The sequence below is a fragment of the Sciurus carolinensis genome, chromosome 7 (genome assembly GCF_902686445.1).
Source record: "Sciurus carolinensis chromosome 7, mSciCar1.2, whole genome shotgun sequence".
In the NCBI taxonomy this organism is placed as follows: domain Eukaryota; kingdom Metazoa; phylum Chordata; class Mammalia; order Rodentia; family Sciuridae; genus Sciurus; species Sciurus carolinensis.
In genome coordinates this window covers 123,807,366-123,833,592 of record NC_062219.1, presented here as the reverse complement: position 1 = coordinate 123,833,592, position 26,227 = coordinate 123,807,366, and the positions used below count along the sequence as shown (strand labels likewise).

The window sequence follows — 26,227 nt, the reverse complement described above, 5'->3', positions numbered from 1 at the left end:
ACAACCGAGACAATGGAAACTATAAATGAATAAGCAAAAGCATAAGTCAGATCCTTACATGTGGACCTAGGATCAGTTATACATGATCCAAATATGCTTCTAATATTTTTCAAAAATTACCAAAGAATGAAAACACTGGCTTTCAAAATTTTCACAGGGTATTTGTGGGTCCTCAAGAAATCCACAGACCTTAGTTTGAATTAGTATCCTAGTGCCAACCTTGACTTCCAGGGTGACCTTGAGCAAATCATTTGCCATTTTTGACTCTCTACATTCTTTTTTACACAAACAAGAATGACTTGGGGACGGGCACGATAGTGCACGCCTGTAATTCCAGTGGCTCGGGAGGCTGAGGCAGGAGGAAGGAGGATTGTGGGTTCAAAGCCAGCCTCAGCAAAAGTGAGGCGCTAAGCAACTCAGTGAGACCTTGTCTCTAAATAAAAGGATGTGGCTCAGTGGTTGAGTACCCCTGAGTTCAATCTCCAGTACCAAAAAAAAAAAAAAAAAAAAAAAAAGCATGACTTGGATACTAGTATTCTTGGGAGATGAAGGGAGCGAGAAGAGTGAAAGACAGCATCCAAAGACCTTCCAGGACAATAGAGGAAGGGATAAGAACTTACTGTAGACCTCTAAAGCTGGCAAAACAAGCATGGCTAAGATGCTCCTGTCTATGTTGGCTGTGGAGTGGAAAAGACGCAGGTCTGAATCCATCTCTGCCAGTTACTGAGTGTGAGTGTATGTGTGTGTGTGTGTGTTTGTGTGTGTGTGTGAAGTGGAGGCAAGGTACTCAATTTTCTAATCTCAGTTTTTGTCCCTGTGGAGTGGATATATTTCAAAATGCCCCATCACGGAGCTCCTGTAAGGGCCAAATAAAATGCATTTGGAAAGTGCTGAGAACAAAGCCTGGCACAGGAAGAGGCTGGATAATCCTAACAAAGCCACAAATTTTTAGCACAGAATAGCAGAAAAGAAAGTGAAGAATCTGATTCTGTCTGTAAAAGACAAAATATCTGATGCGTGAATATCAGTGTATTGCCCTCTAATTAGCCCCGCTGCCGGCCTATTCTTACATTTAGCCTTTCTCAGACCCTCTCCCAACCCACCGCTGGGGGCTCTTCCCCATCAGGTTTTCCAACCCTTAAGGCCTTTCACTTTTGCCCGCCAGTAGTTGACGTTGGTCACCTGTGCAGTAAGCGCCCCCCAGTGGTATTCCTGTAAATTGCAAGGACTGTGAAGCCCACAAAAGACTGATGGTTGAAGTCCATCAAAGGTGGGGCCTCCCAGGGCACAGGACTCAAGAGGCTCAGGGGTGTGTGCACTTCAGCAGCTCAGGGAGCTGTTCTAGATCCCCCATCCATTTTGGAAGAAGGAGGTAAAAGACTCTGGGAGTCCTGGGCGCGAAGTGGCAATTTGCCACGGATCTAGGGCAAGTTCCAACCTCTCTGGGCCTGGTTTTGTTTTTGTGAAAAGCCATGCCCCACCCACTTCAGAGGTCCTTGAGGAGACATCACAGGATGGGTGAGGAAAGGAAAAAAGTCCCAGTATGTGCAGTGCTTTCATAGGCTCTTCATGATGTTCATTTCCTTATGACGTTCCTGGTTGGGGGGCTGAAGGTGACCACAAGGAGGATATGGGCAGGATAAAGCTGGAATTAACTCTTCCCTCCCCTCATTCATTGCTCTGAATAATGCATCCCACATGCTGTTCCCAGAAATCACTTTTTAAAAAACACAAATCAGCTGGGTGCGGTGGAATGCATATTGGGAAATGGGTGCAAGGTAAAATGACCCTTCCCCCTTCCCCTTCCCCTTTGCCCTTCCCCTCTCTCCATAGTTAAATTAAACCACTGATGAGACACGGGGAGTAACCATTGAGAGTCTGGCACCCCTATGGTCCTCTGAAGTCGGGGGTCCTCCAAGCCACTGCTTGCGCTAGGGCTGAATCCCCAAACTGACGGTACACACCCTACCCTGCAGAAAGAGACCCTCCACACCCTCCGAGTCCACTTTGGCTGAATAGTCGCTGGTATGCAACCCATAACAAACCCCAACCCTGGGCTAGATTTTTGGGACCTATGCTACCTGGACAGTGCAAGGACATGTATGGAACCCTTTACTGGTGCTGGAGGCATCTTCTTTCTGACCCCCTTCCTATACCTTTGCCACCCCTGTCCCTGATCCTGCCTTCCCGATACCCTGCAGACCTCTGGATCAGAAACCTCTTTTGCGCTTACACCTATAAATTGGTTTGGGAGGCTGAGGCAGGAGGATCACAAGTTCAAAGCCAGCCTCAGTAAAAGTGCTAAGGTGCTAAGCAATTCATTGAGACCTGTCTCTAAATTAAATACAAAAAAGGGTTGGGGATGTGGCTCAGTGGTTGAGTGCCCCTGAGTTCAATCCCTGGTACCCCAAAACAAACAAATAAACAAACAAAAAATTCCCTCCAAAACCCCACAAACCAATCAAGTCACTTCCCTACTCAAAACTCCAAGGCCCTTCCTCCTCACCTTCAGAATATGCCAAACTACGAAGAAAAGAGTCCAAGTCTGTCTTTCTGTTATTATACTGTTTCTCATTATACTCATTAGGACAGCCACGGCTTCCAGTCACAGTTGCATTTCACACCCCATGTTGGCACCTCCCTGCCCTTGCTAGTCTGCACATCTGAACCTGACCTAAGGCCCAGTTAAAATTGTGGCTCTTTCATAAGACCTTCCTCGGTCTTACCTTCCACCACATTCATAAGACCTGGCCTGGCCCTCCTCTGGCTTTCACAGTCCCTTCCAGCTCCATCTACAGCTGAGCCAGCCTGTCTTCAGCCATGATAGTCTGCTGTGCCTGGCTCTGCCTCTGGACTGTAAGTGTCCCAGGGTGGAAGGGCGTCATCCTCCGCTTGTACCTCCTTCTCTTTCTCTCATAGCTCTTGCTGTCAGAGCCCTGCCCTGTGCACACTTTAATAATAACTGTGGAATAAATTGGGAGGTAAAACTCAGAGGCTTCAAGTGACACATCAGAAAGCCACAGAGGGAGCTGACGTTAGTGGAGTTTGGATGGATGCTTTATCAGACTCTGCAGATGATACGTCATTACCACCCTGGGTAATGACTCCTGGGTCTCCATCCTACTGGTGAGGGAAGTGGGTGGTACAGGACCCAGCTAAGGGAAGCCAGATGGGGAGTGGTGATCTCAGTCCTCTCAGATGGCAGTCTTGCTTTCTCCCCTCCCCATTAGATGCTTGGTTTCCTCTCACATACTGTGGGAGGCATCATTACTCCCTCTCTCTGCCCCCACCTCCTCCAAGTACAATCAGTCATTTGACTTTGGGGATCACAGTTTCCAACTAAGACTTAGAATGCATTGTCTGAAGATGCTGTTTGTATTTAACAGGTGATAGGTCATTGTATGTTTGAAATGGGGACTTCCTGAAATCTGAGGGTGCCTTCTGGCTTAAGGTACTTTCTGTAGCCATGGTGCAATTGGGGGATGGATCTCACTGTACTATAATTTGGAAGCAGCCAAATATTGGGATTCAGCTTCTTTTCAGGATGCAAAATAAAAATCCCACAAAGAGGAAGTGCATTGTCAGAGACCCAGAAAGAGGTCTCCAGTGGATGGACCACCCTAGTCAATTCTGATCTCTCCCTCCTCTAGTTTCCCTCCTCCAGTCTCCCCTCTCTGCAGGACCTGGTGCTTGCTGCCTTAAGTCACTGCTAGTCAGTGCTGCTTTTTGCCTATTCTCCTTCCTTTGTTTGGGGTCTCTTTGTCTAGGGTCTCCCTTTGGCTCAGTCTCACAGTTCTCAGCCTCCTCTCCCTTTCTCCCTAGCCTGGTTGTCCCCTCCCTCTCTGCGGGGGCCGTGAGGCTCTGCGAGGGGAGCGGGTTGGGTTGCCATGGTCACACTGAAGCCAGCCGCAGCTGGCCTGGGCAGCTGCTCCTGGGCCCGGGGCCCTGGACGCTTGGACAAAGCCAGGCAGCCTCAGCAGCCCCAGAGCTGGGACCCCAAAGGCCTGAGGCTGGGGAGACTAGGATCCAGGAGAACCCTGTGCTGGAGGTGAGGGGGAGAAAATCTGAGCTGAACTGGGAAAGCTGAAGTAGGTGCTGGAACTGGGCCCTCCCTTAGTGGGGAGTTCCCTACCAGGTGGGCCTGGCTAGAGGTGTGGCAGGGGGAAAAGAAGGATGGGGAATAGAGACAGGGAGGAAGGGATGGATGGAGGCCACGTGTGGCAAATAGGTTGAGGGGCTGGGATGTCCCCAAAGGGGGGGAAGCGGCCTCTGGGTCCTGGAGTCTAGAAACAGGTTGGATTCATCTCCCTGCTCCCCTCCTGTCTGTCCCGCAGTTACTCTTCCCTCCTCAGCCTCTCATTTCTCAGCCTTGGTTTCAAGCTCTGTGCCTCGGTCTTGCTTCTTCCCCCCTCCTCCCCATGACTCACTTCCACCCCAACCTCTTCTCTCCCTTTTTCCTTGATTCATGTCTCCATTACCGGCTTACCTCCCAGGACACCTCCCTGAGGTTTTTGTTTCTTCCCTTCATCCAGTCCTTTTCTCCTCCTGAGCCCCTTGGTCTTCTTACTTTTTGCTGTGTGTGCCCTCTATCCTCATCCCTCCCCGCCCATCTCACCTCCAGTTTCCCCAGCCTAGGCTCAGTCTCTCTTACCTCTCTCTGAGTTCCATCACTATTGTCCCCATCTGACCCTCAGAACCCTTCTTCTCCTGGGCCTCTGGCCCTTCTCTCTTCCTCTCCCAGGCTATCCACAGCTAAATTCTGTCTCATCTTTCTCCCAGAGCTATGTCATCTTTTCCTCCTCCTTCACACTCCAGGCCTCAGTTTCCCATTTGTACTTGGTGACATTAAGTTATGACTTATACTTAGGGCCTTTCCCATTCCCTCACCCTGCCCCCCACCAGTCTCTTCCCACTCTCCCCAGCTGCTGACCCAACCTGCTCCCCCCAGAGGCAGCTGCATCTCTGGGAAGGGACTATTAACGTGTGTGCATGTGGTCGGGGGTGTAAGGGGGGGATGCCCATCTGGTCCATCCTCCCTCTTACTGGCCCTGCTGGGCTTCCCTGCATTCGGGTGGTCTGCAGGACTCTGCAGGTCCTGAGCTGTGCTCTCCGCTGCTCTACGTGCCTCTCCTCACATTTTTTCAGCTGTTACCCCCTCCTCTCCTTCCTGGACAGCAGGAGGCCATAGGCTTGAAGGGAAGGGCAGCCCAGGGTGGGAGGGCATACTTGAGGGAGGGATGAAGGGTCTTTTGGGGATTTGGAAGACATGGGACCTCTGTGGTTGAGATTAGTATAGGAAATGAGGGATGGGCACTGGGAGCCATGGATGGCCAGCAGAAACTCTTGGCTTTTGGTGCTGCTCTGTGGGCCCCTTGATGGCTGGGATTTCCCTCTCTGGCCCCTGGGAATCTCGGCTCCAAGCCCGCATTCCAGCCGGCTCCAGCCCCCTTTCCGTTGTCACTTGATTCCACTGGGCCCCAGCCCTGCATCCCTCCTACTCTTCCAGTCCTGGGTTGGGGTGAGGTGGGCATCACCGACTAGGAATTTCATCTGGGAGAATGAGAAGAGTGGGCAATGCTTTCAGGACTCTCTGGCATCCTCTACTCTCCCCAGTGGACCCTTCTGTCCATATCAGCATGAGCCTGGGGTGTGGAATGTCCCACTAGGATGTGAGGAGCTGTAGTTAGGCCTAGCCAACCTTCCTAGGGCTTCCCCAGAGCATAGCCCTTGGGAGGAGGGGCTAAGTGCAGGTCCAGGTGAAGTTACTGGGGAAGCCTTGGCTCCACCCCCAGCCTGGCTCCACCCTGGGCACGGCCTCTTCAGGGCCCAGATTTCCCAGAGGCTGGCTGCATAGGGGTAGGTCCTCTGAGGTATCTCTGGGGGTTTGAAGGGAGGGCAAGAGGCATTTCTCCCAGTGACCAGGGGGCTGTTAGCAGGTCCCTTAGCAGCTGGAGTGTTGTTGGATTTGTGAACCTGTGCCCCTGTATGCCTTGACCTTTCCTAAGGGTCAGTCTCTTCCTGGTAGTGCTTTTGTGTACTTGTCGGGTTGCGACTTCATGTTTCTTTGATAGGATTGTTGTTTGAAACTGTACACAGGTATGAGTTTATATCAGTTGTGAGGTGCAATGGGGTAAAGATCTGCAATGAACCCAGGACCTTACTGTGATCATGGCTTTGTCTAGGTGTTTGGCAGGTGTGGGGATGTGGAGAGAGGTGGGGCTGACAGGTGGTGCTGAGTGGGGCTGGAACACCTATCACAAGCTTTTCTGTCCCCCCACCTCACCTGTTCACTGCCCAGTCCCTTGTCTATCCAGTCTGCTTTCATCTTTTCATCTTTGTTGACTGTATCTGATTTTCAGTGTGTCTCTCTTTCTCCTTTTGGGAACGTATTTCAGTGTAGGATACTTACCTAGCATGCTCAAGGCCCTGGGTTCAAACCCCTGTACTGCCAAAAACAAAACAACAAAAGATCAGCCTGCACACAGATGTTACCAGTACTTCTTCCTCTTCCTCCTCCCCACTATCAAACGTGCCCTGGTTCCATTTCTAGCTTCTCTTTGCCAGTGAACAGACCCTCCTGCCCCCACCGGGGCCAGAGCTGGCTGGGCTTTAAGGAAGGCTTGCCCTGAGAAGGACTTCTGAGCCTGCAGCACGGAGTCCAGGGGAACCAGGGTCTGATAATCTACGCTCCAGAGTTCCAGAGAAAACGGGAGTGGGCTGCCGAGTTGAGGCGAGGAACTGAAAGGAGGGGATACAGAGAGGAGAGGGCTGGAAGAGGGTGGCCCTCCATCAGGCTCTGGGGCAATATAGGTAGGGCTGTGGAGGACGGGGACCCCAGAAAGCGCCAGAGGAAAGCAAAGGTTGGTGGTGTGAAAAGAGCGGGTCTGGCTGGACAGGTGAGCCCTGCTCCCTTCCCCCGCTTCTGGGTTCCCGCTGCTGGGCTGGGCGCCGGGCCTGTGGGAACCCGCTCCTTCCCCAGTGCCCTGGGGCTGCTCCCCTCGCCTCTCTCTCCAGGAACCGAGCCCAGAAAAGGGGGAGTAGGGAGGGGCGCCATCCCCTCCTGGGGCCTGCGTGTCGGGGGCCCTGAGCGGGCTGCAGCAGGCCCCCTGGCGGTGCTCATTTGTGGGGAACTCAGGGCGGCGGGGGATGGGCAGGAGCGGGTCTGGGTCCGCAGCGCCGGAGAATGGGCTGCTGGCTAGAACCAGCGGCGGCGGGGATGGCGCTCCAGGGAGGCGATGGCCGATGGGTTACCTGGGGAAGGCCGGGCGCGCGGGGGAATGCGGGGTGGGCGTGGCGGGGCGGAGAGAAGCGCGGGGCCGCTAGGGCTGAGCAGGGCGTGGGAGCCGGGGGGCGACTGGGCCCGGGAGGGGGAAGGGAGGGCGGCGAGCCCAAGCGTGCGGCAAGAAGGCCGAGGGGAGGGAGCGCAGGCGGGAGGAGGAGGGAGGGGAGGCGGCGCCAGGGCCCGAGCCGCCCCAGCTCTGGCTCCTCTCCCCGGAACAGGCCCCCGACAGCTGCTCGCGGGAGCCGCCTCCCGACACCCGAGCCCCGCCGGCGCCTCCCGCTCCCGGCTCCTGGCTCCCTCCGCTCCCCCGCCCCTCGCCCCGCCGCCGAGGAGGCCCTGCTCCGGGCTGGGACGCCTAGTTCTGCGGTTCTGCAGGGAAGAGCGATGAGAGGTAGGGTGAGCGGTGCGAGGACGCCGCCGGCGGGGGGCGAGGGCGGCGCCCCAGGGTGAGGGCCGGCGGGGAACTCCGTCCCTGCCCGCCGCCCCAGTGCTTTGGCTAACTCTGAAAACGGAGGAAGCTCCTGACCTCCGAGAAAGTGTCCCAGCACTGGGGAAGCCCTCCTTCTTTACTCATTGTGGCGAAACTGAACCCCGGGAGGACAGGTGCGCATATGTGGCGCCACTGATTCATCTCACCCGTCCCGGGAGAAGCGGCTCGCTCTCCAGCCGGCCAGTCCTGCGGGCATCTACTAACTGATAAGCCTCCACTCAGGCAACTCCCAGTTGGACAGCCTGACCACAGCCCAGCAGGGAGAGGATTGACACCTAACCTTCCAGGGACAATCAGCTGGATGACTGGTTGGTTCTGCCATGAGATGAGGTCACTACCCAGTGAGCAACACTTTCAGAGTCCCACCCCTAAGTCCCCAGTCTTCACCTTCCAGGTCCCCTGCTGGTTGGACATTCCTTTCCAGTGTGTCTGGCTGGCACTGGGACTTACTGTGGCTAAAGGGATTGTAGGTGTGTCCAGAATTTAGTGACATTGTTGAGACAGGTGAAAGCAGAATATATGAGGAAATGGAGAAATAGCTCCTTACTGCCACTCTTCCCATCCAGGTTTCCACCTGTCCTCACCCCGTTGACTTCCTTCTGGCTTGGTCACCTATGTATGTAACCAAGGTGTGGGCCCAGTCCTTTCCGGTTCCTGTGCCTGAGGACCTTAGTGTTTCTTACATTGTCCTCAGATCATAGGAGCAGGCATCTGCCATTTTGTATTCACAGGTGTCTGAAGGTGACCATTCACTAAGTGCTGGGATTGGACTTTAAAGAATGCCAAGGTGTGGATGGGATGAATGTATGCATGAGTGTTGGTATTTGCCCTGTCTCTAAAGCCTGTGAGGGGTTGTCTAGGAAACACCCAGAGGTGTGTGTGCTTGGGCTACATTTAGCCCCAGTGTTTACAGCCCGCTCAGTAAGTTTGCATGTGTGTGTATGTGGGTGTCATTGGGGTGGGAGGTAGGGTTTGGGAGAGAAGAGTGAAGGATCAGAGGTAGAGTGTCCTGGCCCCTGGCTTGTAATTGGTTGTAAAGGGGATAGCAATGTGGGTCTTCTGGGTCCATCCTGTGGGTGTCTGACTGGGTTCAAGCCAGACCCAGTGGAGAGATATTTGGGATGTTGGAGGACAGATTGCCCCAGACCTTGCTGTTTCTCCTTGTTTCTCTGCTTGGCCCTGTGCCCTGAGTTTCTGAGCCTGTTTCATTTACCTCTTGCTTTGTGTCTCTGCTCTGTCTCCCCCTGCCTCCTGTCCTCTGCCAGTCTTTGTATCTCTGCCCCAGGCTCCTCTCTGCTCTGTCTGACTCTGATGACTCATCTGGGATAGGCATGAAGGTTACTCTGGGGAACAAGGGCCCTGCTGTTCCCAGAGAGGTGGGGGTGGAGAGCAGCACCCAGGAATTCCCAGCCAGTATCCTGGGATTTTGGCAGTTGACTCCCCTGCAACAGGGTGCTGGACTCCCAAGAGACTAATCATGGTGCCTTTTGGTTCCAGGTTCTCCTTTGATAACCAAGTGGCCCCCACAACTCAATCATCCCCTTCAGCTGCTGCTTCATGGCTATGGGGTCTCAGCTGCCTCCTTACATTCCTACCCTAGAGCATTGTGGGAGCAGGTGGAGGAGGACAAAGGATTGGGGGAGTATCCCCCCCCCCACTCCTCTTACCTCCTGGGGTGACCTGACTTCCCTGTCATTAGACCCGCCCTCATCTCCAAGGCACCTCAGCATTTTCCTCAGCCCTGGACTCTTCCTTCAGAAGCAGCTACCTTCAGAAAGTGGGAACTGGGGGATGAGACGTCATGTCCAGCAAGGAAAACTGGGGGCAGGATGCTTTTGACCTGATGGTGAGGGTGGGTTAGGGGTGTGAGAAGTGGCAGTAGGGTCCTTCAGGAATCCAGGGCCTGGAATGATGTGCAGAACTCGGGCAAGGCATAGGTTAAGATAGCTTTTCCTGAAGCTAGGGCAGGGGACTGTGGATACCTAGGTTTGTAAGTAGATGCCAGTTGGAATGGTTTTGGGTAGGATAAGCTACCTGGGTTCCAGGGGAACAAAATAGAGAGATTCTCAAACTTTAGTGGGCACAGATAACCTGGGGTGGTATTAAAATGCAGCAAGTCTCTGGGGCCTGAGGTTCTGCTTTTCTCCAAAGTTCCCAGAAGATGCTGAGGTTGCTGGTCTACGATTCACATTGGGCTTTGAGGACTTCAGAGGACAATGAAATTGGAAAGTGCTGGGGTCCCCCACTTCTCTTAGGTTCTGGGCTTCAAAGTAGGAGGGGCCCAGGGTTAGCAGGTCCAGGCTTATCTGATATTTAATTTTATTGTATCCTCAACAAGGTGTTGCCCAATATTTCCTAGATCATCTTTGCTTTTATTTATTTACTTACTTTGTATTAAGGATTGAATCCAGGAGTACTTAACCATTAAGCCACAACCCCAGCCCTTTTTTATTTTTTGAGATAGGGTCTTACTAAGTTGCTCACTGTGTTGCTGATGCTGGCTTTGAACTTGTGATCCTTCTGCCTCAACCTCCTGAGCCACCGAGATTACAGGTGTTTGCCACTGCACCTGGTATATCTTTGCTTTTTGGAAATCAAAATAATTTTTATTTTATTTTATTTTGAGATGGGTTGCATTCTTGCTAAGTTACCTATGCTGGTCTCAAACTCAAGGTCCTCCTACCTCAACTTCCCAAATAGGTGGGATTATAGGCATGTGCCAGAGTACCTGGCTCAAAATGATTTTATATACTTTTATATATGTATCACATGACTTTACATAAATGCATAAGTATTATTATATGTTACAAGTTTTAGTAAAATATGTCTGTCAACCTATCTTTTTTCCCTTTTTGTTTGCTCTCCTGTCTCTTGCCGCATTCATGTTAACTTGTGCTCTGTTGCGCATCCTCTCTACACATACATATAAGTATGTGCACAAACAGGAATTCATTTGTTTTTCATTTCCAGAAGGTAGGATAGCCTTTATACTTCTGTATCTTGTTTTCATGTTCAACCATGGCACAAGGAGATCATACCAAATTAGAAAATCATTGCTCCTTTGTTACTTTTTATAGCTGCACAGAAACCCACTGAACCTTATTTATTTATTTTTCTCACCAGGTCCCCTGTGGGCATTCACATGGCTTATAGATTTGGGTCCTTACAAAGGTGCCATCATTGTATATCCATTCTTACTTCTGGGGCTTCTCCCACTCCCTTTGATTAGATCCTCAGAAGGGAAACTTGGGATTTCAGGGGATGTGAATTTTTAATTATAATGGATACCGCTAGATTGCTTTGTAGCAGTGGATGATGATATTAAGTTCCTGCCATGTAGCATGGTGACTCCCTTTCACCACTTTCCACTACCTGTAGATATGAAAGCCTTAAAAAATATCTTGTTATGCTAGGCACAGTGGTGTGCTCCGCAGTCCTGGCCACACTGGAGGCTGAGGCAAAAGAATTACTTGAGCCTGGGAGTTGGAGAACAATCTAGGCAACATAGCCAGACCCTATATCTGATTTGTAGTTCCCTGACTCTAGTGATTTTCACTATTTAAAGACAAATGTTTGGCTGGGTGTGGTGGTATACACCTGTAATTCCAGTGACAGGAGGCTGAGGCAGGAGGATTGCAAGTTCAAGGTAAACCTCAGGAACTTAATGAGGCCCTAAGCAACTTAATGAGACCCTGTCTGAAAATAAAAAGTAAAAAGGGCTGTGGCTGTGGCACAGTGGTTAAGTATCCCTGAATTCAATTCCTGGTACCAAAAATAAATAAATAAATAAGTAAGTAAATAAGTAAATAAATAAATAAAACAAAAACAACAAAACACAAATGTTTGTTGGCAATTGGGCTTTTTGCTCTTCTATGAAATAACTATTCAAATTCTTTTGACATTTCTCTGTTGTGTTGTTTATATACTTTGTTTCTTGTCAATTTGTAAGAGTCCTTTGTTTATTGTAACTATTAACCATTTTTCTATTCTATGCTTTGTCAACATTTTTTGAAATTTGTCGTTTGTCAAAGCCATTGTAAATGGGGTATTTTGTCCTTTATCGATTGGGGGATGGGGCTCTAGGCGTGTTGTTTAATGGATCACTCGTCCACTTTCTTCATGTGTTAAATATGGATAGTAACAGAATCTACCTTATAAAGTGACTGAAGATAAAATTATGGATTCTGTTTAAGGGTTTAGTCCATGTCTGGCACATGGGAGGCATTCTAAAAATAGAGCCAATGCTGTTCAACAGTGACCATTCTTGTCATTTTACTGCTCTTATCCCCAAAGCAGCTATTCTGTCTTTGCTGTTGGCTGTCACTCGGTCCCCCTTATTAACTTACCCTCCTACCCATTTTGTCCCCTGCAGAGATGCTGCCCCCACCCCCTTAGGCCTGAGGGATCAGGAGCTATGGGGCCAGGGGCCCTCTCATCTCTACTGATGCTGCTACTGCTCTTGGTAGCAACTGGAGATGCTGACATGAAGGGACATTTTGACCCTGGTGAGAAGACTGAATCTTGGGTCACTGAGGGCTTGGGGGCGGGGAGCCAGGAGTTGGGGGTTTTGACCCATCACATGCTGTGTTCATCCAGCCAAGTGCCGCTACGCCCTGGGCATGCAAGACCGCACCATTCCAGACAGTGACATCTCTGTCTCCAGCTCCTGGTCAGACTCCACTGCTGCTCGCCACAGCAGGTACCTGGCACACTTGGGGCTGCTCTGGGGCCTTTACTTGCCCTTCCAGACCATCTGCCCAAGTTGAGAGGCTTTTGAGAAGTCCATTACCATTGAAATCCCAGCAGTCCAGTGGGAGTAAGTTGTAAATATTAGAGACAGATGCAGACCTACTGCCATATGTTCCCTGTGACCTCCTTCCCCACTCAGGCTGGAGAGCAGTGATGGGGATGGGGCATGGTGCCCTGCAGGGCCAGTGTTTCCCAAGGAGGAGGAGTACCTGCAGGTGGATCTACGGCGGCTACACCTCGTGGCTCTAGTGGGCACCCAGGGACGCCATGCTGGGGGCCTGGGCAAGGAGTTCTCCCGCAGCTACCGGCTGCGTTACTCCCGGGACGGTCACCGCTGGATGGACTGGAAGGATCGCTGGGGTCAGGAGGTGAGGCTGGTTGGGGCAGTGCCTAAGGGAGGCTGACTCCTTTCTCCTCCAGCCACACTTAAATGGCGCCTGTATACTGATGATGCTCCAGTTATAGTACCTTCAGTCCCAGCCTCTCCCCTGAGCATTACCCAGTATTATAAACTGAGAACATCCTGCATCTTGCCAAGTTGGTGTTTGAGCATCTCATACTTATCATTGACTTCCCAGGTGGAATTCCCACATTAAACCTGCTCTTTTGCTGGAGATATAGCTCAGTGGTAGAATACCTGCCTAACACATGCAAGGCCCTGTGTTCAATTCCTGGTACCACCAAAAAGAAAAGGAAAACAACAATAACCTGCTCTTTCCCAGCTTTCTCAGCTCAAGAAATTGCTCAGTTGCTCAGACTATGAACTAAGATGATATTCCTGATTTTTCTTTCTCTTACCTCCTCCTTTCAAAGCGTCAGCAAGGCCAGTCTGTTCTACCTCCATGGCATTTCATGAATCCTATCACTTCTCCCCACTCTACTATCCTAGGCCAAATGCCATCCCTGTCAGCTTAGATGAATGCAGCAGTCTCCAAACCATTCTGTCTGCTTCTCTGCCCTTTTCTGCCTGAAGTGAAATCTCCACCTTGATGCCACAAACAGAGGAACTTAAAAAATGTAATCAGACACATCACTCCCAGCTCTCAGCCTGCCACTGGTATTCCCCTCTGCCAGAACAAAAGCTAACCTTGGCTGGGCACGGACTTTAGCCTGACCTCTCTGGCTGTGCCTCTGCTTCTTGCTCCACCTTGGCCGCACTGCTCTTCTTGCTGTTCCTGGAACAAGCCAGGGCTTATTCCCACATGATCAGGACGTTTTTACTTGCTGTTCTCTGTGCCAGGCAAGCTCCTCCCCCAGTTGCCCACAGACTCTCCCTGGCTCCATTTTCTGAGATGTCACCTCAAGAGCCTTTTCTGACCACCTACCTCACTATTCTGTCCCCACACACTGCTTCTTGTTCCTCACAGCTGTTTCTGCTACTGGAATCTCAGTTCTGTGAAGGGAAGGACTGATGTTTACCACTTAGGACATGAGTGACACAAAGTTGGCACTTAGCCAACTTCGCCTGAATGAACAAATGGAATGGGGTGAAGCAAGAGGAGGAAGCTGAGATGGGGTACAAGGCTCTGAGGGACTGGTTAGGATCTAGGAACAATAGCCTAAGTACTACAGACAAATGGAGCCAGGCAAGGAGAAGGGGAACTGAGAATGGCATTGGAGGACAGACCGCCAGGGCTATGAGAGATGTCAGAGATCTCTGCTGCAGACCCTGATTTTACAAATACTGGCTGCACCCCACAGTACTGTGTGCTCAGTGTTACCCTTCATGGGTTTCTTAGTGGCCACTGTGGGCTGGGCCAGGAAGCAGCTGATAGCTGGGAATTTAGGATTTGACTTGGAGCCCTTCCTACCCATCCACCCTATTTTCTGGCCCACAGGTGATCTCAGGTAATGAGGACCCTGGGGGAGTGGTGCTGAAGGACCTTGGGCCCCCCATGGTGGCCCGCCTGGTTCGCTTCTACCCCAGGGCTGACCGGGTTATGAGTGTCTGTCTGCGGGTGGAGCTCTATGGCTGCCTCTGGAGGGGTGAGTAGGTCAACCCCCAGACAATCCATTTTTAGTTCTGGGAACTGATGGGTGGGGAATGTGAAGAAAGGCATCCAGGATCCTTTCTCCTGTAGAGAAGCTGTCACTCTGGATGAAGAGGGGACTGGTCAACATTCCCTCCTCCATGACAGTAGGCCAGTGGAGGGATACAAAAAAGGGGCTGAAATTACCCAAGTCTGATGCAGGGGTAGGAATAGGAAATGGAGGCTTTGTGCCTCTAATACCCCTCCTCCCACCCTACCCCAGATGGACTTCTGTCTTACACAGCCCCTGTGGGGCAAACCATGTACTTATCTGAAGCTGTGCACCTCAACGACTCCACCTACGATGGATATACTGTTGGCGGGTGAGAGAAATGGGCCTTGTAGGACATGGATCCTGGGTTGGGTGGGAGGCCAGAGTGTGTGTGGGGTTTTGGTAAGTAGTCTGGGCAGCAAAATGGAAGAAATGGGGAGAGGGATCAGTTAGGTGGGGCATCAAGGGACAGAATCAGGAATAAAGGGTAGCAAGATGATTAGTAGCCCATAAATCAGTGAAAATTAGAAAAAACCCTTTGGCTAAGAACATCTTATTGTGGAAACTGTCATAATAAATACACACATCATAGGTTGAATGGTGTGCCTCAGAGGTGGTGCTTTTGTGCAGTGTGTGACCTGCAAAGTATCTGTGCTTGTCCTGGTGGGATAGGTTGTCAGAGAAGAGAACTGCAAGAAGTTTGGTGCTGTGGGAGTGGAATCAATGGATGGGCTGATCAGGCCACTGGGGTGGATGTGTAAAGCACCTGGGTAGTTGATACCCTCTCCCCTTCTTTGGTCCCCTCATCTCCAGGCTACAGTATGGTGGTCTGGGCCAACTGGCAGATGGTGTGGTAGGGCTGGATGACTTTAGGCAGAGCCAGGAACTGCGAGTTTGGCCAGGCTATGATTATGTGGGATGGAACAACCATAGCTTCCCCAGCGGCTATGTGGAGATGGAGTTTGAGTTTGATCGGCTGAGGGCCTTCCAGGCCATGCAGGTAAGTGAGCTTGCCTCTCTCGGAGGGCTCTGAAGCCAGGGTGGGTCCCAGGGCTCTCCTGGCCCTGACCCTGTGTCCCTCTCCTTTCTCCCCAGGTACACTGTAACAACATGCACACACTGGGAGCACGCCTGCCAGGCGGGGTGGAGTGTCGCTTCAAGCGGGGCCCTGCCATGGCCTGGGAAGGGGAACCCATGCGCCATGCCCTGGGAGGCAGCCTCGGGGACCCCAGAGCCCGGGCTATCTCCGTGCCCCTGGGCGGCCGTGTGGGTCGCTTTCTGCAGTGCCGCTTCCTCTTTGCTGGGCCTTGGTTACTCTTCAGTGAAATTTCCTTCATCTCTGGTAAGTCCCTGGAGTATGCCCAATCCCCAGCCCCTGAGATTGCCAGCTGACTTACTTCTTAACCTCATAGTACCCCTAGAATATCCATTCTTGGCATCATATCGACCCAACACCCATGAGACTTCTCAACCAGGAGTGGAAATAATTGGAATCTCTTTTCCCCCTTGTTCCCTGCATCTGTCTATCTTTCCTTTATGAGTCCTTCACTCACGACTGATTCTGAGCCAGTCTTTCAGACAGTACTGAAATACTCCTGATACCCATCACCATTCACCTGGGGGGAAGCCATCCATTTCCTCACAATTCAGTAACTAAGGGGTTAACATCTGCCATAGCCAGGGACTTCCAGGACTCTGTTCCACCACCTGCTCTGACTGATTGGTGCCTGACTGACCAGTGGTGGCCTATATTGTCACCCCTGCTTCTAGGTCTCATGCATACATCTCTCTAGTGGGTCCCCTCCTCATACCCTTCTGATTGCCTCTTCTCTTCCTTTTCCCCAGATGTGGTAAATGACTCCTCTCTGGTTCTGGGGGGAACCTTTGCACCAGCCCCCTGGTGGCCTCCTGGCCCACCTCCCACCAACTTCAGCAGCTTGGGTGAGTAATCTAATACTGGGACTCCTCCCAGGGGTGTGGACCCTGCCCATCCTTCCTCCCTGGACCTCCATCTCTGGTGGGGTGAGAAGCCTCCAGGAGCTGACCCTACTGCCTCTGCCAGAGCTGGAGCCTCGGGGCCAGCAGCCTGTGGCCAAGGCAGAAGGGAGCCCGACCGCCATCCTCATTGGCTGCCTGGTGGCAATCATCCTGTTGCTGCTGCTTATCATCGCCCTCATGCTCTGGCGGCTGCACTGGCGCAGGCTCCTCAGCAAGGTGGGTGGGGCCAGTGGGATGTGGGTGGAGAAGGTGCTCCCACAGAGCCCCTCACCATCCAGGCACAGGCATGTCAGGGTTCAGCAAGGCTGGCAGGGCAAATTCTAATAGTGTAACTAGAGACCACTTTCAAAGATGTGAACAGGACGCAGGGCACTACAAGGAGTGGGTCACTTTCCCATCCCTGTGGTCCTGTCAGGGTGAGAGGAAGCTGCATTTACCAGATCCTGGGAGGAGTGAGTCTGGAGAGAGTGCCTTGAGCTGGGCGGTGGACTTTGGTGCAGGGATATAGGCTCTGGCTGTCCAGCCCTGAGGGAGAGGCTGGGAGAATAAATCCCCTGACCTCATTTTCTCCCTTTAGTCTCTGGTTGGAGTTTTTCTCTCACCAACCCTCACCAGCCAGTGGCAGTCCACACTGGTCAGTCTGTTGGGGCAGAAGTGGTGGGGGAAAATGAAGAGTGGAGTGAGAGGGGCAAATGGAAGATGTCTGGGTTCCCCCAAGCCCTTGTCTTCTGGGAAAGTTCAGGGTGCTGATACACATTAAGGTTGATAAATATGGGAAATTACTTAAATGCTCTCAAGCTTCAGTTTTTTACCTGTGAAACTGAGCTCCAATGGTAGGACTATTGTGAGGATAAAGGGGAGAACACAGGAACAGCACTTATGAAGTGCCAGGAAATGTGTGCTAGGCAGTGGCAATGCTTAACATGGCCCACTCCCTGTAACAAGGCTGAGCGACGGGTATTGGAAGAGGAGCTGACAGTTCATCTCTCTGTTCCTGGGGACACCATCCTCATCAACAACCGCCCAGGTTCCCGAGAGCCACCCCCTTACCAGGAGCCCAGGCCTCGTGGGAATCCACCCCACTCTGCTCCCTGTGTCCCCAGTGGCTCTGGTAAAGCCTACTTTGTTCTAATCCCACCTCCATCCTCTCTGCCTGTCTTTTTATTGTATCCCTCTCCCTCTTCCTCTTTTCTATTCTTTTTTTTCCCCTTTCTTTCCCAGTTTCAATTAGTGTTCTTGTTTCTGTGCCCCTAGTCACCTTCTTCATCACTCCATGTCCCAACCACATAATCTCCTCAAGGATTTCCCATCTATTACTCATAATCCCCAGTGGTCTCTTGTCTGTATTATGCACACATTTCTCTATATTCTCTGTTGTATTTTCTCATTGTGTCTCCCTGATCCCTTTTCTTTTTCCTAGACTCACCATGTTTAGTTATTCCTTCCATTCATCTATCCATTCATACTATCATCCATCTATTTATCTATATTTATATATTCATTTGTCCATCTATCAAATCATCTATCATCCATCCATTGTCCGTCAATCATCTATCCACCAGCTATCCACTACTCTCCAGGTCCTTGTTTTATCCTGTCTGTCTCTTAGTACATTCATTCCCATCAGCCCTGGTCTTGCCCTATTCCAGGTCTCCCTGTCTGTCTAGCCTTGAGTCTCATCCCTTCCCCGTGTCTCCCCCCTCCTTCTCCCGACAGCGTTGCTGCTCTCCAATCCAGCCTACCGCCTCCTTCTGGCCACTTACGCCCGTCCCCCTCGAGGCCCGGGCCCCCCCACACCCGCCTGGGCCAAACCCACCAACACCCAGGGTAAGCCCCTCTGCCCCTGGGCTCCACCAGGCTCCCCATACCTCCACTGGGGCAGGGAGAAGCCCTCACACCTCGCACTCCCTCCTCTCCCCACTGTGGCCTCTTCTGCTCTCCTGAGCTCCCTGGCAGAGAGCTCTTGTGCCCTTCGCTCACCTCTGCTGCTTCTTGCTCCTTTTGAAGGCCTCCCCCTCTAGCTGAGGTGAAGAAGTCCTATTGGTCTCAGCTCTTGTCCCTTCCTCCTCTCAGACCCTGTCTCTGCAGCTCTCCAGAGCTAGAGAGGAGGTTGCTGTGGTGTCCCAGGTTCTCCTGTAACTCCTTTATTCTCCCTTTCTCTAGAGCTGCGAGGAGGGTCTCTCACCCTGGGCGCTTGCCCTCTCCCCCCATGTGTCCTCTCTTCGCAGTCCCAGAGGTGAAGGCTCACGCCCACCCTTCTTGTCTCTCCTCCTCCCCTCCGTGTTACCTTCTCATTGTGGTCCCTTCCCCAGGGCCAAGAGGGGACAGCTCTGCTTCCCTCCCTGTCTATAGACAAATTGTTTTGGGGGCTGTAAGGAACTGTTGCCCTCTCCCCTCTCTGTGTGCCCCTGTCTCTGCCTGTCTTTGAGCTTGGTGTGTTGGGTTGTGGGGTTTGGGTAACCATGGCAGGGAAAAGTCAGGCTATAAGCAGCGGGAGAACAGATAAGTGAACAAGAGGGAGCTGGTAGTGAGTGAGACAAGGGTTTGGAAAGTGAAGGAGACTAGATGGCTGGACCTTCCTTCTCTGATTGTGGATAGACAAATCCCTCTTCCAGCCAAGACTCATCTCATGGCCTCTTGGGCTGTGCTGAGAGAGCCCTAGACAGTAAGATATTATAACAGTTTTTGATCAACCATTCCCATTGCCTTGAAAAATTTCCCTAGAGTAGTTAATTCCTATCTCACACCAGTGCTTTCTTTGGTTTGAGGTTGGTGGTTGGAATACTGGGGAGATGCAGGGTGGACCCAGTCTTCTCACCCAAATGAAGACATGGGGGCTTGCTTGGGGAGGCTCGGGTGTGAACTGTGGCTCTCGGGCTGATCCTGATGCCTCGTCCTGTCTTCTTTCCCCTCACTCCTCCAGCCTTCAATGGGGATTATATGGAGCCTGAGAAGCCAGGTGCCCCGCTTCTGCCCCCACCTCCCCAGAACAGCGTCCCCCATTATGCCGAGGCTGACATTGTCACCCTGCAGGGCGTTACCGGGGGCAACACCTATGCTGTGCCTGCGCTGCCCCCAGGGGCGGTTGGGGATGGGCCCCCCAGAGTGGATTTCCCTCGGTCCCGGCTCCGCTTCAAGGAGAAGCTTGGCGAGGGCCAGTTTGGGGAGGTAAGGAGGATGCCTGCCTGGCCATCAATAATGTCTGCCCTGACTGGGGGCTTTGATATCATGTCTGCTGGGCCAAAAACTGTACCATGTTACTCCATTTGACTTTGTGACCTTAGTAAACCTGTGACCTTCTAGGAAATGACCTTCTTTCTCCAGGTGCACCTGTGTGAGGTAGAGAACCCTCAAGATCTGGTCAGTCTTGACTTTCCCATCAGTGTACACAAGGGACAGCCCTTGCTGGTAGCTGTCAAGATCCTACGGCCAGATGCTACTAAAAATGCCAGGTAGGGATGCCATCTGGAAGAAGGGAGGGGAGGCCAAGAAGAGTAGGGAGCAGTGCTGAGAGAACTACGGTACAGACCAACCAACAGAGGACTGGTGTCTGGGGTGAGAGGTTTGTTTGTGTGCTGAGGATGGAGGCACCTTGTCCTTGTGAACAGGAGGGAAGGTGCAGGCCACTCTGTTGGTGCTCCCTCCATCTTCTCCCTGCTTCTCCAGGAATGATTTCTTGAAGGAGGTGAAGATCATGTCACGGCTCAAGGACCCAAACATCATCCGGCTCCTGGGTGTGTGTGTGCAGGATGATCCCTTGTGCATGATTACTGATTACATGGAAAATGGAGACCTGAACCAGTTTCTCAGTGCCCACCAGCTGGAGGACAAGGCAGCCGAAGGGGCCTCCAGGGATGGGGAGGCTGCCCAGGGGCCCACCATCAGGTACCCATGCACCCAGGCAAGGACTTCCTTGAGAACTCCCAAGTGGTTCTCCTCCTCTACCCAGCTCCAGCCTTGAGGGAAAGAGAGGAGCATGGGGTGGGGAGGCAGGTAGAGGTTGCAGGAGGAACTGGGACCATAGTAATCCAGAAACTTGTCCAGAAAGGCTGGAGATTACTATGAGGTGGTGAAGGGACTTGGACTCTGCTCTGAATTCCCTCTGCCTCCCTCAGCCTCATCACCCCTGAGCCCAGATGGTGGAGCCTAACAAAATGCAAGCTCCCTGGGGTTGGATGAGCTAAGAACTTGAGTGGGAGCCTACACTGGCCTAGACATGGGCATTCCTTCTCCTCACTGGGAGCAAAAGTGACGTGGTCCTGGGGGGTAGGCTCCCCTTCCTCTCCTGGGCAGGGATGTATGAAGAAGGGAGGAGTCTGGGGCTGACCCGCAGTGACTCCCCATCATTGGCTTCCTTGCTCAGCTACACGATGCTGTTGCATGTGGCAGCACAGATCGCCTCAGGCATGCGTTATTTGGCTACACTCAACTTTGTACATCGAGACTTGGCCACACGGAACTGCCTGGTTGGGGAAAATTTCACCATCAAAATTGCTGACTTTGGCATGAGCCGAAACCTATATGCTGGAGATTATTATCGTGTGCAGGGTCGGGCAGTGCTGCCCATCCGGTGGATGGCTTGGGAATGCATCCTCATGGTAAGCAACCCAAAGAGAGGCAGGCAGAGGTAGGATGATGGTGGAGAACACCAGCTGTCATTCTCAGCTCTGTGGTTCCTTTAGTCATTTGCTTTCTCTGGGCTTCAGTCTCCTCATTCATAAGATGAGGGTCTCTCTGGCTCAAGGGACTGGAGAAATGAGGAGCAGCAGTATGATGGGTCTAGGCACAAAGAGCAGTGGATACAGAGGATAGAGTCAGAGTAGCAGAGAGATAAGGGAAGGCAGACAGCTGGAGATATAAGAATCTGGGGAAAGATTCAGGATCGGGGGAAGATGGAGAGAAAGAATAGGTAGAAGGAAGAGAGAACTAGAGCATGGGAGAAGGCAGAGCTCCAAGGAGAGAGGACCAGACTTGTTGGGAAAGGGGCCAGCTAAAGAGAACAGAGCTGGAGGCTGGGAGGAGTCAGGTTGGGTGGCTGCAGGCTTCTGCATGGCTAAGCTGCCTGGTGCCCTTTTCTGCCTTTGCTGCCCTTTCCTTGTGCCAGGGGAAGTTCACAACGGCCAGTGATGTGTGGGCCTTTGGAGTGACCCTTTGGGAGGTGCTGATGCTCTGCAGGGCTCAGCCCTTTGGGCAGCTCACTGACGAGCAAGTCATCGAGAATGCTGGGGAGTTCTTCCGGGACCAGGGACGACAGGTCAGAGCAGGAGGGGAGATGGACTGCAGTGGGGGTGGGGAGGGCTGGGAGGGCAGAGCACATCATCTTGGAGACTGAAGAACCTCTTCCCTGCCTCTCATCCATGCTGCCACAATACAGGTGTACCTGTTCCGGCCACCTGCCTGCCCACAGGGCCTGTATGAACTGATGCTTCAGTGCTGGAGCCGGGAGCCTGAGCAGCGACCCCCCTTTTCCCAACTGCATCGGTTCCTGGCAGAGGATGCACTCAACACGGTGTGAATCAACATTCAGCTGCCCACGCCCTCGGGGAGCAATCCAGGGGAAGCCAGTGATACTAAAACAAGAGGAGCCTATGGCATCCCCACTCCACCCGCTTCCAACTGCCCAGCACCTAAGAGAGGCATTGTGACAGCAGGTGGGCTAGGCCTGCCCAGGGAGCTGATAACTCCATTTTCACTGGACATAAGCTCATGTCCACATCCTGTTCCTCCTTCCGTCTCCCTAGAAACTCCTGCCACCCACTCAACTGGCCCTGTGGATGGGATCCTCTCTGACTTCTTCCATCATCCTTTGGGGAAGGGTGGAGGCAAATGCAGGGCAGACACTGGACGTGGCTTATTGGAATACCTGGGCCCCACTGGATAACACTGGTTCCTGGGAGGTGGCTGTGCCCCTAGCCTCTCTCTTCCTGTCACACACTGGACCCCACTGGTTGAGAATTGAGGGGGTAGAAAGGACAAGAAGGGAAGAAAGCTGTTCCCTCATGCCTACCCCCTGGAACTGTTCTCAGCTTTGGCTTCCTCCTCCTCCATCCCCAACACATTGGACCTGGGGATTCCCTACTACCCACCTGCCACCTGTGCTATAGCTAGAACTTCTCTAAAACTGTACATTTCTGTGGAGTAAATTGGGATTTAGGGGAAAAGAGGGAGCAATGGCCTTTGGCCTGGGATTGGACATCTCTGTCTTAGCTGCCAAAATGTTTTTCTATAATCACTTGGGGTTTGTACATTTTTGGGGGGAGAGACACAGATTTTTACACTAATATATGGATTTAGCTTGAGGCAACTTTAATCCCCTGCACTAGGCAGGTAATAATAAAGGTTGAGTTTTCCACAGCTGTGAGTGGGTTTCTTGGGATAAAATCTACCTCCTGTCCCTACCTCCCAACCCATTTCCTGTCTTTCTCCTCCTCTTTCTCCCTAGTCCATTTCCCACCACCTACTTTGTCTAGCAGTGGTCTGGTTCCATATAATCCAGGCCCTTGCCGTGGGACTGCAGGAGACTACATGAATGTATGAACTTAGGAACTTTGTCCAGTCAGGAGGGTGCTCTGCAGGAGGTCTTGGGGGATCTCACTCAGGCCAGGGATTCTGAGCCATATTTTGTGCCAAGAGCCCTGTTGGCAGTCTGGAGAGGTCTTTTAACCCTTCCTCAGAATTATGTTTTTTTCTCCCTAGTAATGGAGCCTTGTGCATGCTAGGCAGGTGCTCTACTACTGAGCTATATTCCCAGTCCTTTTTATTTTGAGATAGGGTCCCACTAAGTTACCAGTGCTGACCTTGAACTTGTGATCTTCCTAGTTCAGCCTCCAGAGTAGCTGGAATTAGAGGTGTGTGCCACTGCACCCTGAAGGATTATGTATGTATGTTTGTTTGGTACTGGGGATTGAATCCAAAGGTGCTTAACTACTGAGCCACATCCTCAGCCCTTTAAATTTTTTTTTTTTTTTACATTTTGAGACAAGGTCTTGCTAAGTTGCTTAGGGACTTGCCAAATTGCTGAGGCTGGACTCAAACTTGCAATCCTTCTGCCTCAGGCTCCTGAGTTGCTGGGATTACAGGCATGCATCACCAAACCTGGTTCCAGGATTCTCATAAAATATGGAGGATTACAAAATTGAAGGATTACCAATTGACATACTTTGCCAAAATGTTAAAAAAGTATGAGGTAGTAACAAATATGCTTCTTTTTAATTTATTTAATAACAAGGTCTAGCAGAAGGTACAGTAACTACTGACATTTTCCAAACAGTAATGAACATAAGCAGTTTTGGAAATTCTGATGCTACTGGGGGTTTGCTCATATTTATAATTAGGGAAATGCTAATTTTTAGTTAGATGTTGAGGTTAATAAAAATAAAGGTGTAATTTCTTTTTCTTGCTCAGATTCTAGGCTCCCCCCCTTTTACCTGAGGGTCTGGAAGGTGAGATCCCCTAAGCTGACCAAAAATGTCTGAATGAGTGTGAACTGTTTAGACAGAAGACAGAACCATGAGCCTAAATGATCTGAGCCTTGGAAGGATGAGATCAGCCACAACTCCAAAGAAAGCATTTAAGGAGGAGTTTGAATTTGGTTGGAAAGCAAGCAATCAGTTCCAGGTATTGGATGAGGCAGACCTGTCTAGATAGCAGTTCATGTGAAGTAAGACTCCTTGATATTCACAAAATGAGCCAAATGGATAATGAGGATAACAATAAGGATAATTTAATCTGAGATTGAATTAATAGACTCAGGGTCCTAGCCACAAATCTAATAATCCTGGAAAAACCTACACAGGTGGGCTGGGGTTGTGGCTCAGTGGTATAGCACTTGCCTAGCACATGTGAGGCCCTGGGTTTGATCCTCAGCACCACATAAAAAAATAAATAACATAAAGGTATTGTGTTCATCTACAACAACAAAAAAATATATTAAAAAAACCTACACAGTTCAGAACCTCTGTGCACTGTAATTAAAGATGGGCACTGATGGGTTAGGAGTTTAGAGGCCAGAACCCAGAATAATAAGCAACAAAGGCCACAGCAGTAAACTGGTAACTCCCAAATCTCCAGACCCAGACTCTTAAGCTCTAGACCTATAATGCAACCTGAGGGTCATGTGAACTTCAGTCTCAGCATGTCCAAACCTCCGTGGTATCATGACTCAGTGAGTGGCAGTCACATTCACTCAGCTGCATAAAGTGTCATCCTTGACATCCCTCCTTCCTTACCTTTACCTGGCCTGGCCAATCCAGTAGAAAGCTCATTTGGTTTTGCCACCCCACTCTCCCTGGAACTTGTCATTTCTCTCCATCTTGATTGCCCTTCTGATACTTCCTGCATCTTTCCTGGACCACTGTAGTTGTGCCCAATGTAGTTACCTCACTCTGAGCACTCTCCTCTGGAACAATGTCCCCTATAGTCTGCCTTGTTAACTCCTGCTTGCCCTTCAGCAGTCTTCCCCAATCAGGTCAAATTCCCTAATGACACTCTAAGCACATGAATCCCTTCTTTGTAGCATTTATTATAGGTGTGATTTTATGTGTATTAAAAAAATACCTGTTTCTTTTGCTTAACTATATGCTGCACAAGTCTGGAACACATGACTCAATAAATTCTGGTTGAAAGAAAAACCTATATTAAATATGTGAAGGGCTAACATGTGATTCTGTGTACTTAAGAGAACTAGGATTAATAAATGAAAGAAGATAATGATAATATTTTACTGAGCACCTACTACATACTATCTATAGTACTTATTATATATATCTTATTTAATACAATGTGCAAAGTAGTTAAAATTATTAACTTCTGTTAGGCTACACCAAAGGCAGCATAGCCAGTAAATGATGAAGTTGGTAGGAAGTGGGCTTGTCTTCTGGTTCTTTCTCTCCAGAATACTGTCCAAGGGGAGAAGTTAAGAGCGCTGTATCACAGTTTTCAAGCACAGGCAGGCAAGCTCCTAAGTTCCCTTCTTAGTCCTAGCTGGAACATCAAGCTGATTTTCTTCCTCAAGACCAATTCTAGAAACTCAGTCTGTGTTCAGTTCCTGCCATTAGATAACCTGTCCTTATCCACTAGAATAGGGCTCCCCCAAAGTACTGTGAGGATGGAAAAGGTCTATCCACATGTTCCAGTGGGCCACTAGCCACCTGTGGCTGTTGAGTACTTGAAACAAGGCTAGTGTAACTGAGGGACTGGTTTTAACATTTTATTTTGTTAATTTAAATGTCAATGGCTACAGGTGGCTTGTGGCTACCATACCTACCACACAGGACAGCACAGTCTCAGAGTGTAGGGAACTGTGATGTGGTTTGTCCAGTTCCCTCCTGCCTGCTCCCTTCAAAATGAAGCATATGGTTTTTCTTAGTGTTATACTGATGCCATTGAACTACATGTATATGCTGCTCTGTAATTTGCTTTTCTCTCCTTGGAAATTGGAGTTTAGTTCAAGGCCAGTATGCATACAGGGACCTCCTCCCTAAGGGCTGCCCAGTATTCTACATTGTTGCAATTACCTACATGTTATCTAACCAACCCCCCAGTAATGGCCATTTGGGCTGTTTGCACTGTCCTCTTAATACAACAACAAAAACACCCTAGTAAACATCTTTGCATGTATATCTTGGTACCATGTGGGGGCATTTCAGTATGACACAGTGCCAAAGGTGGAGTTGCCAGGTCAAAGG

General features: G+C 50.9%; 1 protein-coding gene across 9 annotated transcripts; it reads left to right on the top strand.

Moving 5' to 3' along the window:
* Positions 1-5,832: 5,832 nt before the first annotated feature.
* On the top strand, positions 5,833-22,895 carry Ddr1 (discoidin domain receptor tyrosine kinase 1). 9 transcript variants are annotated; one of them, XM_047558293.1, is made up of 21 exons: positions 5,943-6,896; positions 7,501-7,673; positions 8,339-8,401; positions 8,504-8,559; positions 12,145-12,277; positions 12,369-12,471; positions 12,661-12,889; positions 14,360-14,507; positions 14,775-14,874; positions 15,357-15,543; positions 15,639-15,885; positions 16,389-16,484; positions 16,606-16,757; positions 17,487-17,652; positions 18,258-18,368; positions 19,465-19,709; positions 19,866-19,993; positions 20,208-20,426; positions 20,905-21,139; positions 21,646-21,795; positions 21,916-22,895. In XM_047558293.1, exons 5-21 carry the CDS (start codon positions 12,187-12,189, stop codon positions 22,054-22,056), a joined length of 2,748 nt encoding a protein of 915 aa, XP_047414249.1. In that variant the 5' UTR covers positions 5,943-6,896; positions 7,501-7,673; positions 8,339-8,401; positions 8,504-8,559; positions 12,145-12,186; the 3' UTR covers positions 22,057-22,895. The 9 variants fall into 9 exon arrangements, with proteins under 9 accessions (XP_047414253.1, XP_047414250.1, XP_047414248.1 ...); XM_047558289.1 differs by lacking the exon at positions 8,339-8,401 and having other exon boundaries at positions 5,944-6,896; XM_047558292.1 differs by lacking the exons at positions 5,943-6,896; positions 8,339-8,401; positions 8,504-8,559 and adding an exon at positions 5,838-5,856.
* Positions 22,896-26,227: the final 3,332 nt, after the last annotated feature.

Coding starts and splice junctions, on each gene's coding strand:
- Ddr1 (XM_047558294.1), top strand. CDS start 12,187: ATGGGGCCAGGGGCCCTCTCATCTCTACTGATGCTGCTACTGCTCTTG. Junction 19,710..19,865: donor GCGAGGGCCAGTTTGGGGAG/GTAAGGAGGATG, acceptor TTCTTTCTCCAG/GTGCACCTGTGTGAGGTAGA. Junction 20,427..20,904: donor GCCCAGGGGCCCACCATCAG/GTACCCATGCAC, acceptor TTCCTTGCTCAG/CTACACGATGCTGTTGCATG.